The following is a 16,588-nucleotide window of genomic DNA, read 5'->3' as shown; positions in this document are numbered from 1 at the left end:
TTTAACAACAAAAGCAACCTTTTTTTATTTTTTATTAATCAAGTAATCGTTATAAATAATAATAATAAATAATAGTAATAACAAAGCCCATCTCAAATTGCTGGAGTTCCAGGGGACACAAAGGTCTTTGACCACTTGTCTAAATCCCAAAGATATTCAGGTTATGATGATGCATGATGAAGAAAAGCATTTGAGAGCCTGGAACTGCAAGATGTTTGGCTTTATTTCACTCTTTTTGCTTGAAGAATTATTAAAACCATTTATTCATTATCCAAATAATTGCGGATTATTTTTCCGATCGATAAATCGTTTGAACCTTAAACCACTACTACCACTAGAGCTGCAAAGATAAATGGATTTTTCGGTTGTCAACTATTAAATGAATCGCTAACTTTTTGATTAGATCTTTTCTTTGGGAAACACTGATCTGCCTTTTTATTATTATTTTCTGATATATTAGACCAAATAATAACTAACTAACTAACTAATAAAAATTGACAGATTAATCGACAATTAAAATAATCATTAGTTGCAGCCCTAACTACCACTGTCAATTTGTATTGCAGAACTTGCAGGGTAGTTAAGTTTCAGCTTAGTTTGATCTAATATTTATGTCAAATATTTCGTAATAAACCATTTCCTCAAAATTATTAAACGCCAGTTCACTCAGTGTGTGAGAACTGCATAAGTCATTTTGACATTTTGGTTTTGTTCTTGTTTCTGAAGTTGCTTGTTTTAAGTCTGCTGTTGAGAAAAGAGATGGGTGGATGACTGTGTGTGCTGCAGGAGTGGTGATTGCAAAAGATGCCACAATTACTCCATACTTTTTTCTTTGGTTATCTTATCTTTATGAAGGTGAGGTTTTCACTTCTTTCTGTCTGTTAGCAGATTATCTCAAAGAGTTAGAAACGTATTTGCACAGCAATTTTCGCAAAACAAAGGGGAAACTTTCAGACTTCAGGGAACAGTTTGAAATGTAGGTCTTTACGCTTATTCGCTTTGTTGCTGAGAGTTAGATGGGAAGGTCGATAATATTTTCCCATCCGTCCACTAAATGTGAAGCTACAGCAGGCAGCCAGTTAGCTTAGCTTAGCATAAAGATTGGAAACTGGGGGGGGGGTGTTAAAACACCGTCAACACCGTGAGGTTGTCATACGGAGATATTGTGGTTCACAGTTTTTAAATCAAAAAAAACAAAACATAGTAAGATTTTAGAGATCTTAGACACTTCAAAACACACATATTATACATTTTTAATTTATAAGTGTGACATAAGTTCAACTTTTACCATGTGATTTTGAATACTTATTTGTTTTATTTGCACACACAAGACTGCATAAAACCCAGATAATAATAAAATAAGAAATGTGTCAGGAGACGTCAAGAAGCCACAGGCTTAAGGCCGATTTATGCTTCTGCGTTAAATCAATGCCGTGGCTACATACGTAGATATGTGGAGATACCGACCATACGCCAGACCCGACGCCGTAGCCTGACGCGCACCTCCAAAAATGTAACTACATTGACACAAGTCACTCGGCCGTGGCTTGGTAGCGTTGCGTTTCCCCCTACTCATTTCCTGGTTCTCCTTCTCCATAAACAACATGAAATCAAGGAGAGGGTTAACTTTTCCTGTTACAGAGCTCCAACCGTGGTTAGAAAGCACAGGGGAGACACTTTATTTCTCTCACTATGCCTTTCTAGAGTCCTCGCTCCGAAGCTAATCACCGTCACTCTCTCACTCTCTCACTCGCTCTACCACACACTCCCCACGCACACACACATGACGGCCCTGATATTCTCTTAAAGAGATCCACACACACACCAGCGCACAAGTATAACTTCAGGCCACTTACGTAGGCTACAGCGAGTGACGGTGATTAGCTTCAGAGCGAGTACCAACTCTAGAGGCGTAGTCGGAGAAACAAAGTGTCTCCTCTGTGTTTTCTGACCCCGATCGAAAAGCTGTAGCAGGACAAGTTAGGGTACGGCGTAGGGTACGGCGTAGGGTACGGCGTAGGGTCCGGCGTAGGGTCCGGCGTAGGGTACGGCGCAGGGTCGGTATCTCCACGTACCTACGAACGTACCTAAGAAGCTAACATCATTTAGAAAAATAAAACAAGAAATAATTCAAATAATAAATGCTACAGACATATTTATAGAGAGAAAATGCTGTGATTTTCCATATCATTCACCTCTAACACCCCAGTGATGCTATAACCAGCTAACATACTGAAATGTGTGCTCCTGCTGTTATGAAATAATTTGATAATGTGCCTACAAAGAATGAATCAACTTCAAGTGAAAGTCCCACATGTGGAGCTGCTAGATTTTGTGTAGACTTTCTGGAGGCATGTGCTCCCCTGAGTGCCATCTGCATGGTTAAATCACCTGATCAGAGAGATGTTGCACTGTGAACACAGAGCAATAGCTCTCATTATTCTAAAAATGTTCATTCTTACACCTACTGTATGTGTGCTAGTGATACTAATCCGTCCTGCTGTGAAATATATTATCAGTCTAAGCCATTACAAAGTTTTATCACCCAATTAAGCTGCCTACAAATGTAAGTTAGTAAGGTAATTGATTATCTTCATCCATATTTTTCACACGCTCCCTTCTTGTGTCTCCACCTCTTTATATTTGCCTCGTTTTTGCAGAGCACACCGAAAACACGTCGCCCAAGGCGTCCTCTCTCACATGTGAGTTTGGGGATGATGACGGCGAGATCAGCATCGCAGTGCCTCAGCCCACTGTGTGCGTCAACGGAAGCCATGCTTACAGCATCCAGCCCCTGGACCCCGGCTCAGGAAAACCTGCAGATTCTCTAGGCCTGGGCCTGTTGCAGAAGTCTTTGCCTCTCTCCACGTCTCTGCAGAACCTCAGACCTTCCACCGACCTCCCCAAGGGCTCCGTCGGAGATGGGCGCCGCTGGTCTTTCGACAAGCCCGGCGAGGAGGAGAAGGCGGCCATAGCGGCGGCCCTGGAGCAAAGCGGCCCCATGCTGGGGGATGAGGACGAGCAGTCGGGACAGGCCGCTCAGCCTACATCCGCTTCCTCCTCCTCTTCCATGGCAGAGTCGGAAAGCCAGGGGAAAAAGCAGAGGAGGAACTTGCTCTCCCACGGGAGGAGTGAGTCTGCGGGGAAAGGGCAGAGTCAGTCCAAGGATGAGTCTGAACAGGCCCCAGCTGCCACTGAGGAGAAACACAAGGGATGGTTTGGATCAAAGGACTCGCACAGCAAACCCAGGTGAGATACACACTGTGGTCACAGTTCTCACACACACACACACACACACACACACACACACACACACACACACACACACACACACACACAGGTTAATGTGTTACAACATCCAACAGATGATAGATTATCATTTCAATATGAATATGGATTGAATCAAGAGGGTGAAGAACTGCTCAGGAGAGTTTGTACCTCCTCCATAAAAATAATTATTCTTTGGTTTATGTTCCAACACTTTCATGCTCACAATTAAAAACAGAAGTCTGCATTTGATAAGCCACATAAAATGACAGATAACGTTCTGATATAATGCTAACCAGTACAACTTTGCCAACATACGTAGAGCCTCAAAAAATCCCATGAAGTTGCCTCCAGCTGTGTACACATCCCTCTCTAGCTCTGGGTCTCAGTCTCTGGTTACAGCAGGTATCTGCAATGCAGATAGAGGAGAGAAGCTGCTCTGGTGAAATTAGCTCCATCAAGCTAAGCTCTGCACGGTTCAGTGATGATGTCGATTTCCTTGAAAATATGATGATGTGGTATTTGTTCTCTTACAGGTTTGTGTGTGTGTGTGTGTGTGTGTGTGTGTGTGTGTGTTGTCAATGCATTTGTAATGTGTGTGTGGGCAGGGAAAGGGGAGGAAAGAAAACCCCATCTCATTTTATTTCCACTTCTAACACAAGCATGTTGTTTAGTGGGTAATTTATCTGGAGGGTGTCACCTGCTGTACTCTACTCTCTCTTGTGCTGCTCAACATGTGTGTTGAGTGCATTGCTCCTGCAGTTTGTATTGAAGTCTTATATAAAATTAATCCTTATTTCAGGTCTATAAGAACCCTTAAACAGCTACTTTTCATTTTTACTTGTATCGATTTACTCGACCAAGAGAAAAACAACAACAACAGTATCGTAATGTTTCTGTACACGGAGCGTAAACAAAACATTGGACTGCAAAGCGCCTGCTGATTGAGGCGAGGTCAGCTATTCTGGACCATAGTACACTCAATACCTTTCTGCCAGTGCTGTAACTATGCATTTTCACAGCCTACACACCCACATGCTTTCACATCCTTGGGGGGGAAAGTGCCAAGTTGGCCCCAGTAGTACAAAGTAATCATTACACCCAGCTGCATCAACTTTTCTTGCAAAATATTACATCACGGGCCAACGAAAACACACAAGAGGCACAGAGATGGATGTTTTGGATGTGGGTTGGTGTCAGGTTTTGTTTTTAGTTTAAGATGCAATGTTTTTTTGTTGCATTTTTGCATAGCAGTTACTCTTAAACCCCTATTTGTAGAATTGTTCCAATTATTCTGACCGTAAGATTTAGTTTAGCCAAAATGAAATTCTATTCAAAGGGGCTTTAAAGCTGCACTAATCAATATTTAATATTAGCAATGGGTACAACGGATTAAATGACTACTTGTAATGTGAAAGGGGTCGGTAATAGTAATGAACCCACAGTGTGTTATTGACTCTGCTGTTCCCCTTAGACTCTGTGGAGTTCTTTAGCGTCTTTAAGCTCATTGTTTTGGTTCAGAGATGTCTCTAGCAGCAGCAGACAGACACAGTTAAAGACTAGCTGGTCAATATAGTGGAGCATTTAGCAGCTAAAGAGCCAGATATTTTTCCTCTGGAGTTTGTGGAGACCAAAACAGAGCCAATATCGGACGTACTCATCAGGTCGAAGAAACTGTAAATGAACGCTAATGTTGCTCTGTGTCTGCTGGACGTGTAAACTCTGAACTGGCAACTCTTTTCTATCATGTTTGCTATAGACCAAATCACCATGACATAATAGGAGATAAAAGGTAAAAGCCAGTCTGTAAAAAATGTATGATTTAAGATGTGACTTGAGACAGAAAGGCTACTGCAGGCCTGTAGTTGAGCTGCGTGAACAATCCACACTAATCATGAGGACTGTGTGCCCTTCCTTTCACAGCCTGGTGGTGTCACCTAAACTAGAGCCCAGCACTGACCCCCACCCACCACCCCTCCCACCCAGTCACCACCCCCCGGGTCCCCCTGTAGATCCTGCCTCTGTGGTTTCTCCACTGCATCACACTAACCCCTTCTGCCACTCACAGACTACACCACCTGCCATGTCACCCTGCAACCCTTTCTTCTCTCTCCTCCAGCACAACCCTTTCTATGACGACATGCTAACCGCTCAGCCCCTAAAACCTTCGCTGCCTCCTCTGCCCTTTCTCTCCAGTTCCCGGCCCCCCATAGTTCAACTCTTTCCGCAGGCGAGTAACCCTAACCCCAACCTGGCTCAGGACAACCCAACCACAGAGGACTCCGTCATTGGTACAGATGCAAAGAGCAAAGCGATGGCCAAAGATGAGAAACGACCTCTACCTCCAGTTCCCATTGAAGAGGAGAAACCTTTAAGCATGAAGTTGTTAAACCCTATTGTGTCTGCCGGGGAGCTGGACCCAGATTCAGAGTGGGACGAATCTTTTGAAGCGTTTGCAGCTGGCAGGCTGCAGTCTCCTGAGGATCTGACCACAAACTGCAAAACACAGCAAAACACACCCAGTGACCATCCACTGGAACACTGCAATGATAAAGGAGCATCAATACCCTTAACAGATCAAAACACAAATGTAAACGACGCACTACATCATCAACCTTGCACAGAATTTGTATTCGAAGCACATAAAGCCATCCGCCAGGCGACCAACACTAACACCTATCATCTTGACACATTTGCACAATTCCTTGAGACAATCCCAGAGCACACAAGCTTTGAGAGTGACAACATAGCTTTAAATGCTTTCACTAACTCACCAAAACTGGATGCATGCACCAAAACTAATCACGCTAACAGTGCTACTAACACAAATGATTTAACCGATACTAATATGCATCAAGCCCCCTGTCACTCCTTATCAGTAAAGCTCAACAGCAGCTCCCCAGATCCTGGTTCTTCAGGTCTCGGCAGCTCAGCAGAAGAGGATTTCCTCTCTTGTCTCTCTTCTTATTCGGACAAATTCTCCGCATCGTCCTCCGAAGAAGCCGAAGCACAGAACTTTGAAAGCAACATCCTCGGCTTTGAGAAATCCTTCGATTCATCTGTTGAAAAAAACATAAAGCCCTCAGAATCGGAAGATGACATTACTGACAGGTCCACTGGCCTGTCTTTAGTCGACGTAGCCCAGCACACTGTTATTCAGCACAGGGACGGTGATGAAAAGGCAGATTTACAGGGTTCAGAGGGGTCTTTGGCACCGGAGACCCCAGTGCTCACACATCAGCAGCCTGTGATCGCTGCAAGAGAGACAGGTGAGGATGCACTTACTCAGGCACCAAACCTTTCCAATGTCACATACTCTGACTTACCAAAACTCTCAGAACTACAGCCAAAACCAGACGTCTCTTTACAGCCTGACAATGAAAATGGAGAGAAAGGCATAGGGGAATTCAGGGGATCTGTAGAGGATTTTTCAAAAGTGTTAAATGATTCCTCACGATCTGTAAGTAACACTTTGGATGTGATGACTCCTACGACTCCAGATGATAAACTCTGCTCCACACACCCATCACTATACATCATAACCTCCTCCCCTGATGTGAGGCAGAGTTTGTCGGACTCTCCCGTTGAGAGCACTAGTTTAGGTCCTATACCATCCAGGCTTTTTGGTGATTTCCTCAACACCAGTCGCATTGCGAACAGTCCCAGCCAAGACTTTGACGACACAGTGTTGCACTCTCAAGTGCCAGATCTGAGCACCAGCAGCTTTCTCCAAAGCCTTTATGTCAGCACCGACTCGCAGGATTACCAAACTTGTGTGTCTCACCCGTCCAGCAAATGCTCCAGCGGCTCGGATCCAAACGAGACGCTGCACTCTGTGAACTCAACGCTCTGTGGTGAGCTGAGTGAGATTCAGACGACTGCGGATGCTTCTTTGGGGCAGGAAGATTCCACCAACGCTTGCAAGCCATGTAATGAAGAAATCAACCAGACCGACCAATCTGAAGAATCCTTCTGTGGAGCCGAGGACAAGACGACGACTCTTGAGCCAAGTGTCACGATAGGGGAAAACTTCGGTTTACTCCCTGCGGCACCGACGGACTCTTACATGAGCTGCAATCCAAGGAAGCTCATCGAACCAGGTGTGGTAAGCCAGCATGTCGTCTTAGGTGATGTGTTCTCGAAATGCCCTCAGGCACAAAACGCTACACTACACCGCTCCCAGTCCGAGGACATACTGACACCTACCTTTGACGAACTCCTCCTGCCCTCCTTTGGGAGTGATCCCGGTGCGATACAGGAGTCCTCCTCAGCTCAGCTTGGCCCTGACCTCCCCTCCCTGGCCACCTTTGCTCCCTCTCTCACTCCTCAAAGTAGTAGCTCCCCTGTAGCGCTCTGTTCCCTCCCTCCTCTTGCTAACGCTACGGCGAAGTCACCACCCAGCACGGCACCAGCTGCGGCGCCAAAGCCAATGCTTCAGGAGACACAGCAGCAGCAGCAGGCAGCCAATCAGCAGAACAGGTGAGGTTGCACATGCTCAGTGAAAAGGTGGAGAGGAAGCACTTTTTCCCACTTCCAGAAATCTCTATTCTGTCGTCTCTTCAGTTTCCCTTTCTGCCGCTCTGCTTCCGCCTGCTTTTCTTCCGTGCCGCCAACTCTCAAGGGGATTGTCCTTTTGTGGTGTGACCTTCTCTTTCTCATCACTTTGAGATGCACACACACACACACACACACACACACACACACACACACACACCGGTGTTAACAGGACTCCTCTGCAGGTGTCCTGTGTGTCCTGGCTCCGTGGTAACGGGAGAGGAAACATAGCCTCAGGCCAATTAGCAGTTATTATTTTGCCCTGATTCCTACCACACACCCCTTCCCTCCCAACACACACACACACACACACACACACACACACCAACCCCCTCTCCCCGCAGGGCCAGCTAGTGTTCTCACACAGCCACACTCACTTGCCAACATCTCAACCAGAAACCAGGCTTTCTACGAGGCAATGAAGGTGTTGTTGTGTCACTGATAGCATTTCCTTTTCACCTCGGGGTAATAACACAATTCTTCATGTTTGATTGCACCAACACATGCAATTAAGTCTTTCAATTTTCACCAGTATTTCCTTTAATGAGGACTCTTGCACATGTCTAACCTCCTTTGATGCATGATGACTAAAATGAAGAGTTTCTGGGGATTTCAAATGTCTGATGGTGTATCATCCATGTCTGGTGTCATCCTGGAGGTCCAGAGGGCAATCTGTTGTGCTCCAATAATGGCTGTACCTATATTACCTCGGCTAACTTATGTTAATTGTTCCCTATCAAGTTGTTTAATTTGAAGGGTATTTTGGCCTGATAAAGTGAAAAAATCCAGTATTTCACAAGAAAAATGCACACATTTGAGAAAAGCAAGAGTTAACATAATGTTTGTGTAACAGAAATACATTTTGCTGTATTTCATATCCATTTCAATCATCTTGAGACCCCTCAGGTTTATCTTGGGGTCCCCTGAATGTTCCCGAACTCAAGGTTGGGAATCTCTGCTCTAAAAGAACAACATCTAAGCCTGAGTTATGACACAAAATGCTTGTAGTTTGGTAGCGAGCTGGAGTGCTGTGGTGATACTTTTATTTAAAAAAACAACAACCTTTAAATGCTAATAAGCAGTGATTGTAACCTACACTAAAAGTATTATATTATACATACAATCAATGTATATTGTACAAGCCTTGAGTATCACCCACAGCCACAAGCTGCTATTTAGGCTAAAACTGTGAAAGTTACCCCTTAAAAGATTACACTCTGAAAATCACACACTGCAAAAACCATTCCACAATGTCCCCTTCAGTACTTTTCAAATCGAATCAGAGGAAGAAAAAATAAATGTAAATTGAAGTCCTCTTAGTTGAATGAATTTCTGATGATAATTTCTATCACATTGCTGAAAGATAATTGGCTTTTTTTCAGCCATGAATATCAAAGAGCTGTGGACCTCCAGTATGACAGCCAGTCACCTGAAAGTCTTCTGTGTAAAACTAAAAAGCCACAGAGGGGTTGTGTTATGAAGTGGGATAGCTGACCGTGTGTGTGTGTGTGTGTGTGTGTGTGTGTGTGTGTGTGTGTGTGTGTGTGCTGCTTGTTGTGACCCCCTCCAGCCCCCACCCAGTGAAGCCCCTGACCACTGCCATACTGGCTGAAGAGAAGCGGACGGAGGGCCGGTCAGTGCTGGCCACCGGCCTGGAGAAACTCAAGTCCACCATCCACCCAGGGAGGAGCAGCCAGCTCAGCGAGCAGGACACAGACAGGAAGAAGGTACAGTATGTTCCAATAACAGTGATAATAATACTGCAATACTGCCCTACGGAGGCAAACAACAGTAATTATGTGTTTGTGTTTTGAGCTTCAATGGGACTTCTGTAAAAATGAAATTAAAACTTCTGGTAATCAAACAAACTGGCTCCTTTCTCTACCTACACAACTCCTGCTTGTTGACTTTAACAAGCCTGACAGTAATAATGCTGATGATAATAATAATAATAACTTCATTAAACAGCAATAAGTGTAACAAATGTTGCTAGAATTGCAAATTTAGGAAGTCATCGGAGTGAAAACAAAAAGGTACTGGTATAAAGAAGAATAAGCCGTAGTTTTATAAACATATTTCTTTTTCTTTTTTTTTAAATTCTATCTTCATAATGTGTACTCTTAATTTAAAGTTATATAGATTTTAGGCAGGTTACAAGTTTGATTTCACCATTTTCTCCTTCAGTGAGGATGTAGTTAGACACTAAATTTCTAGTGTCTAACTTTTGTTTAATGAAGTTGTTATTATTATCATCATTATTATTGGGGAAAAAAATAGATCTGTCTTGTTCATGAATGTTTGAATGTTTTTGCATTTACGGTTTGAAACCCTATTTCTTGGGATGAGTACACCGAGAGATACGTGTTATTACATTTCTGATTTGTTTGGAATAAATTAGCATGAGCAGCAATCGCCACTATGGCTGAACAGACAAAGGGCTCCACCTTTAATCAACAGGGAATCCTACAGGGCTTGTCCGTATTCGATTCTTTCACGATACATGGGCGCCGATTTGATTTGTATTGCGATATTCATTTATTGCGATTCGATAGTATTGAGTATTGGAATTTTCTTTTCCTTCTTTAAAAAAAAGAAAAGTTGAATAATACACTTCTAGAGACAATATATCATGAGACATTTCTACAAACGAATTGTTTTCTAAGAAGAATGCACATCACATGACATGTCAGTCAGTCTGACATTTATTTCATTTGTAAAGAAGAACAAGATTTTTTGCTAAAAACTGATATGATGTAGTCGCTGTTAGCGTTACTGTATAAACAGAAAATAATTAGGTGAATCATTGGTAAAAAAAAAAATCAGAGAAAAGAATCAATTTTAAAAATAGTCCAATGAAAACTCATCAGTCTGTTCTTATCTTTGTCACCCGTTCATTCTTCTTCCGGTCTGTCTTCAGTCTGTGACCGAGGGCGCGGGCTCGTACTACCACCTGACCCACAGTGAGCTGGTGGCCCTGCTGGTGCAGCGGGAGGCCGAGCTGCAGAGGCAGAAGGCGGAGTTTGAGCGTCAGAAATCTCTGCTGGCCAAGCGGGAGGTGGAGCTGAAGAAGTTGAAGCCGCAGGTCAAAGATCTGGAGGACTACATTGACACGCTGCTGGTGCGCATCATGGAGCAGAAGCCCACTCTCCTGCAAGTGCGCTCCAAGTTAAAGTGACTAAGGGGGAGGGGGAGGGTTAGCAGTTGTGTTCACTCTGTCCTCCACAACAGCTCTTTAGTCTTTTCACTGCTATGCTGTCCTTTTTGATACAAATATCTAGGCACTGAGAGATGTCGAGGCCATGTTTTCCAGCCGGCATGCTTTAACTGTGCTGAAACACACACACGTCCTGGCAGAAGGCTTTGGTTGGGGCGGTTCTCAATGTAGCGGGTCCTCAGGTTGTTTTCAGGTTCACACAGCCAGTTGGTTTCGAGCTCACAGAGGAGAGCCCAGATGCTTCCATTTTGGGATCCTGATTGTAGAAACATTGATTCCTCCTTTTCACCTCACTCCTATCACCTTATCACAAAAGAGAGAAATGGTAGAGTTTCAGTCCATGACACTGTATATACAACTAACTCCTCACAAAGTTGTTTTTTTTTTCTCCAAAAAATGTTCTCAAAAAGTGTTGCAGTTCTGTAGAGAAAGGAGAGCGAACAACGTGAAGGGCCACTCTGGTGGTTTTGCATGTTTCAGACCATTAACCACAAATTGCATACACTTTAAGTCAATGCTGGGCATTTGTGTAGCGTATACCATCAGGTTTAGATTGATTTTATACCTTCCAGGCAGCCATTGGTTTCACTTCATTTCAGTGCAGATGCAGCATTGAATTCAATTTGCAGAGACCTGAAACCTGCTCAAGACCTTTTTCAAAATAGTGCAACATGCAAGATTCAGTTACCAGAAAACCTTGCTGTCACAAACTGTTTTGTAGGTCTGCAACTATTGTTGTAAGACAAAGAAAAGCTGCAAATCCTGATAATCTGGGAAGATGGAAATACAGTATCAAATGTTTGGCATTTTGGCTTGAAAACTGGTTGAAACAATTAAAGGTCCTATGACATGCTGCTTTTTGGATGCTTTTATATAGGCCTTAGTGGTCCCCTAATACTGTATCTGAAGTCTCTTTTATATAGACCTTAGTGGTCCCCTAATACTGTATCTGAAGTCTCTTTTATAGACCTTAGTGGTCCCCTAATACTGTATCTGAAGTCTATTTTATATAGACCTTAGTGGTCCCCTAATACTGTATCTGAAGTCTATTTTATATAGGCCTTAGTGGTCCCCTAATACTGTATCTGAAGTCTCTTTTATATAGACCTTAGTGGTTCCCTAATACTGTATCTGAAGTCTCTTTCCCTAAATTCAGCCTTGGTGCAGAATTACAGCCACTAGAGCCAGTCCCACAATGAGCTTTCCTTAGGATGTGCCATTTCTGTGTCTGTAGCTTTAAATGCTATTGAGGAGGAGAGAGGGGGGGGGGGGGGCAAGGTGGAGGGTGGGGGTGTGGCCTTGACCAACTGCCATGCTTCGCTCGTTTGCAAGCCATGATGTCTCTCTCTTTCTCATGGGCGGGCCAAATTCTCTGGGCGGGCAAAGCAGAGAAAGGGGAGGTAACCTTTCCCCTTATGACGTCATAAAGGGAAGATTCTAGATCAGCCCATCTGAGCTTTCATTTTCTCAAAGGCAGAGCAGGATACCCAGGGCTCGGTTTACACCTATCACCATTTCTAGCCACTGGGGGACCATAGGCAGGCTAGGGGAACTCATATTAATGTTAAAAAACCTCATAAAGTGAAATTTTCTTGCTATGGGACCTTTAATAGATTTTTAAAACAGTAAAACAGGCCTGGCTCACAACTACTGAATGACACAATGGTACCACATCACTGAACTGCAGCACAATGTTCACTGCAGGGGATCTCGAGCAAGGTTCAAGTTTCTGCAAGTGGTTTTCCATGCTTAAAGGAATTGTTCAACGTTTTGGGAAGTACGCTTGTTTGCTTAACTTTCCAAGAGTTGGATGAGAAGATGGATACCATTCTCACGTCTGAGAGAGATAATGATTTTCTCATCTAATAATTGTATTTTTAAACATTGAGCTTTTCCTGATAGAACTGAAACCAATGGGTGCTTAGAAGGAAGGAAAAAAATATTGATAATCTTTAGGTATGCTTTGTAAAATAGTCAGTTATTTTGAAGTATACACAATATTTGGTTAATGAGGTAAATTCATGCAAAAGCACCAATATGTTTGTTATACAGTAATGACATTCTGCTTGTGATGGGCATCACTTTGTCCAGATGGTTTATATGTTGTTCTGGATTGACACTCTACAAAATGTTCCCTAATAAATATCCAGTGCTCTGACTAGATTTAGAAACTACAAACCAGATGAGCGGTGTGAGAGTTCAGTCTTGTCGCGGGCACGTCACTGGGAACGGATTGGAGCGTCTGAATGTTCCAAAGTGTTCTTAGCCAGCAAGTGAATGCTTTTATTTTCTACGCACGATAAGTGCTGTTTATCTTTTGCTTGCTCCCTTCCTATTGTTTCCCCTCGTTCTTTTCTTGTTTCGTTTCTGTTCTGTGGGCATGTCTTGAAATTACCCACAATGCTCAGCCACATAAGCTAACTTATTCTTGTATGGGTTATCAGGTGTAGACAGTATCACTCAGTATCCAGTCAGTATCAAGATCAGCCATCACAGCTTGTCTGATCTCAGGCTTCTGCCTTCTCACGTGTGTGTGTGTGTGTGTGTGTGTGTGTGTGTGTGTGTTTTATCAACACAACTCCACTGCTGAGAAATGCCTGCGAACATGCTGCTTCTTGACTGCCCTCCCTCAGTGTCTGTGTGTCTGTCACATCCGCTTCTGCTCAAGCACGCATATCCTTACTGCTTCCAGGTGTTACAAAGGGATATATACCGCAATTTTAGAGCATATATGCCGTATTGAAATGCCAAATACTGCCTTATTTTTGTTTCGTTTTTGACGCTCGTCATGAATCAAGCACTTAATTTTGCTTGTCGGGGCTCGGGGCAGGTTTTGAAGAAGAAAAGCCATCTGTTAGCTGAGAGAGTTCACTTCTTTGACTTCTTTAATGCTTTGTTATGATATTGTTTAGATCACTGCACACAAATACATTGTATGCATACCAATAGAAAATGAGCAGTAATAGTGATTTCCTGTGAAATGCCAAAACAATAGCCTTGAAACTTAATCTTTGGAGCAGATTGTTACACCATGAAGTATTCTGATATGATGCCACATTTAACAGCGTTCGTGGATGTTCTTGCACTACTTAATTGTCAGAACATAACTCTACTGTGCCCGTCAGTATAGTTAGATCTTCTTTACACCGTACTGCACTTTCTAAACGCTTTGTGACTTAAGCCCTCGGCCTACTTTGACACCACAACGATGGTTTGCCCGTGAGCTTGAAGCATACAAAAACATCCAAAACCGTCTTTGTCATCTCAGTTCTCCTGTGTGTGCGATCGCAATATCAAGTGCATAGATGACTGTAGAGACATATTAAATGTGACTCGGCACTTTGGAAGCGCAAGAATAAATGTTCTCTTCCATGTCTTCCATTTTTATTTAAGTTTAAACTGATTGTATTTTGTCCTTTTGAGTGTGTAGCCGGTGGAATGTGCTTAAGGTAGTATGTGAGATTGGAAAGTTTACAATTCGTGATGCAATTCTGTTTCACAAATTTTGTATATTTAATAAAGAATATTTTGTGTTTCTTGCTCACCGTATGTTTGGTTGTAAATCTTTCTTTGGGGTGCATTTGTGTGTGTTTTCCCACAGGGCTGATTGTGGTCGTTCTTTGTTCACAGTGGACTTTAATGTTTGCATTCAGGGTTTGTTTCTGATAGCAAGGTTTTACATTTTGTATCCGGTTCCAAGTTGGTCAAATACCTGGATTTGTTCAGCTCTTTTTTTAACTTCTTTTTATTAGCAAAGAGAAATGTACAAAACATTTAGGCCGTAATGTAACTAAAGGAGCTGCTAGTTGGAGTTCTTTTAGTTTAAGGTCTCACATGTTATTTATAAAACAAATTAAAAAAAGATGTGATGAAATTATATTAAAACCAAACCCTTTAATGGATCGTAAGCTTCAGCCCTCTCTCAGTTTTATAGCTGGTTTTCTTGAGATAATATCACTTATGAAAACATTAATTAACCTTTGTGTTGTCTTCCCGTCGACCATGCAACTCGTGTTTTTCTGGGTTGAAATGTCAACATTTTGTTGTTTTCTTTCTACACTTTCCTCGACGTTTTTGTCGATTTTTTTTTTTTCCCCCATTTTTTTGTCACTTTTTTTAAACAAGTTTTTTGTCACCTTTGGCGATGTTTTTGATATATTTTTTTTGTCACTTTTTACATTTAAAAAAAAATGTTTTTGTTGATTTAGTTCCTGCGTTTTTGTAGCTTTTTCCAACATTTGTCACTTTTTTCAATGTTCTTTTGTCATAGTTCTGATAGAAACTTTTTGTAAACGGGTCAAATTTAACCTGAGGACAACAGGAGGGTTAATAACAAAAAAGACATGGCTCTTGTCATATCAAAAGTAATGTATCTGTGTCCACTGCAGTGGTGTTTTAACTATTTATTTTATATATATATTTATTTAAATTATGTATAAATACTGTGATTAGGGCAACACGGTGGCTCAGTGGTTAGCACTTCTTCCTCACAGCAAGAAGGTTCTGGGTTCGAACCCAGGTTGTCTCAGGCCTTTCTGTGTGGAGTTTGCATGTTCTCCCTGTGCTTGCGTGGGTTTCCTCTGGGTGCCATAAAGACATGCATGCTAGGCAACTAGGACTACAGTTGAGAATTAGCTGACTGGCTAACACTGGTGCATTTACAGAAATGTGCATTGTCCTAATCAAATGTAAAAAAGTGATTACACCTATTCAAAAGTTGTGTTTTAGTTCTGCAGTGAGGAGAGTCCAGTTGGGATGTTCTGACTGGAGAAAACGATGTTAAGTAATGAAACATGAAGTGAACTAGTGGGACATGATTTAAGAAACATGAGTCCATGTCCCTCTAAAACAACACCCTACATTTATGAAATGTTATTAGCCCTCACCAAACTGCAGTGAATCATATTCTGCTGGAGGAATGCAGCACTGGAACTTTCATATATTGATATTTTTGTTAAATGTCTGAAAATGTGCCTGTATGTGAATTATTAATCACGTGAATTGTATACATGGTGCACCTGTGATATTGCATGTGAAATTGATGTTTTCACATGTGATGTTTCACATGTAAAATATCTGAAAATATGTGAATTTTGCACATGAAAAGTGAAAAAGGGTCTTAAATGTGAAATTAATTCACATGACAGGATAAATTCACATTCACACATTTTTTGTTAAGGCTAACACTATGTTAAGTCTAAAAATACTGGAATCAGCATATTCTTCCCACAGTATGTGCTGTAAGGTTATTTTGACCAACCTCTGCATTGACTTTAATTAAAAACCACCACTAGGGGGCTATGTAACTGTTATACTCTTTAAACTCAATCACCTTCCTTCAGTGCTTTCACCAACAACATATAACTCAAACATGTCGCATTTTTATTATCTGTTGTACTCTTATATACTATGGCTATACAATGGCTGTACTCCAAACAGCATAAACCCCGTTAACTTCACTCTAAGAACAAAGCACGTTCTCCTGGGAGGTGTAGTCAATTTAACGTCAGTTCAAACCACATTCTGTCCGAGCAAAGCACCCCGGAAAAACTA

At 42.3% G+C, this 16,588-nt stretch overlaps 1 protein-coding gene across 1 annotated transcript in view; it reads left to right on the top strand.

Annotated features, from left to right (window-relative positions):
• The window catches only part of rab11fip5a (RAB11 family interacting protein 5a (class I)), a 30,928-nt gene extending 18,985 nt beyond the window's left edge, over nucleotides 1-11,943 (top strand). The window contains exons 3-6 of the mRNA XM_031310158.2: nucleotides 2,661-3,249; nucleotides 5,191-7,746; nucleotides 9,392-9,548; nucleotides 10,739-11,943. Coding sequence (XP_031166018.1) covers nucleotides 2,661-3,249; nucleotides 5,191-7,746; nucleotides 9,392-9,548; nucleotides 10,739-10,996 — 3,560 coding nt within the window. The 3' untranslated portion in view covers nucleotides 10,997-11,943. The remainder of the gene's footprint in view (nucleotides 1-2,660; nucleotides 3,250-5,190; nucleotides 7,747-9,391; nucleotides 9,549-10,738) is intronic.
• Nucleotides 11,944-16,588: the final 4,645 nt, after the last annotated feature.

This window comes from Sander lucioperca, chromosome 18 (genome assembly GCF_008315115.2).
Source record: "Sander lucioperca isolate FBNREF2018 chromosome 18, SLUC_FBN_1.2, whole genome shotgun sequence".
Lineage (NCBI taxonomy): Eukaryota > Metazoa > Chordata > Actinopteri > Perciformes > Percidae > Sander > Sander lucioperca.
The sequence above is the reverse complement of the archived record's forward strand: the minus strand, read 5'-3'. Positions and strand labels throughout refer to the sequence as shown.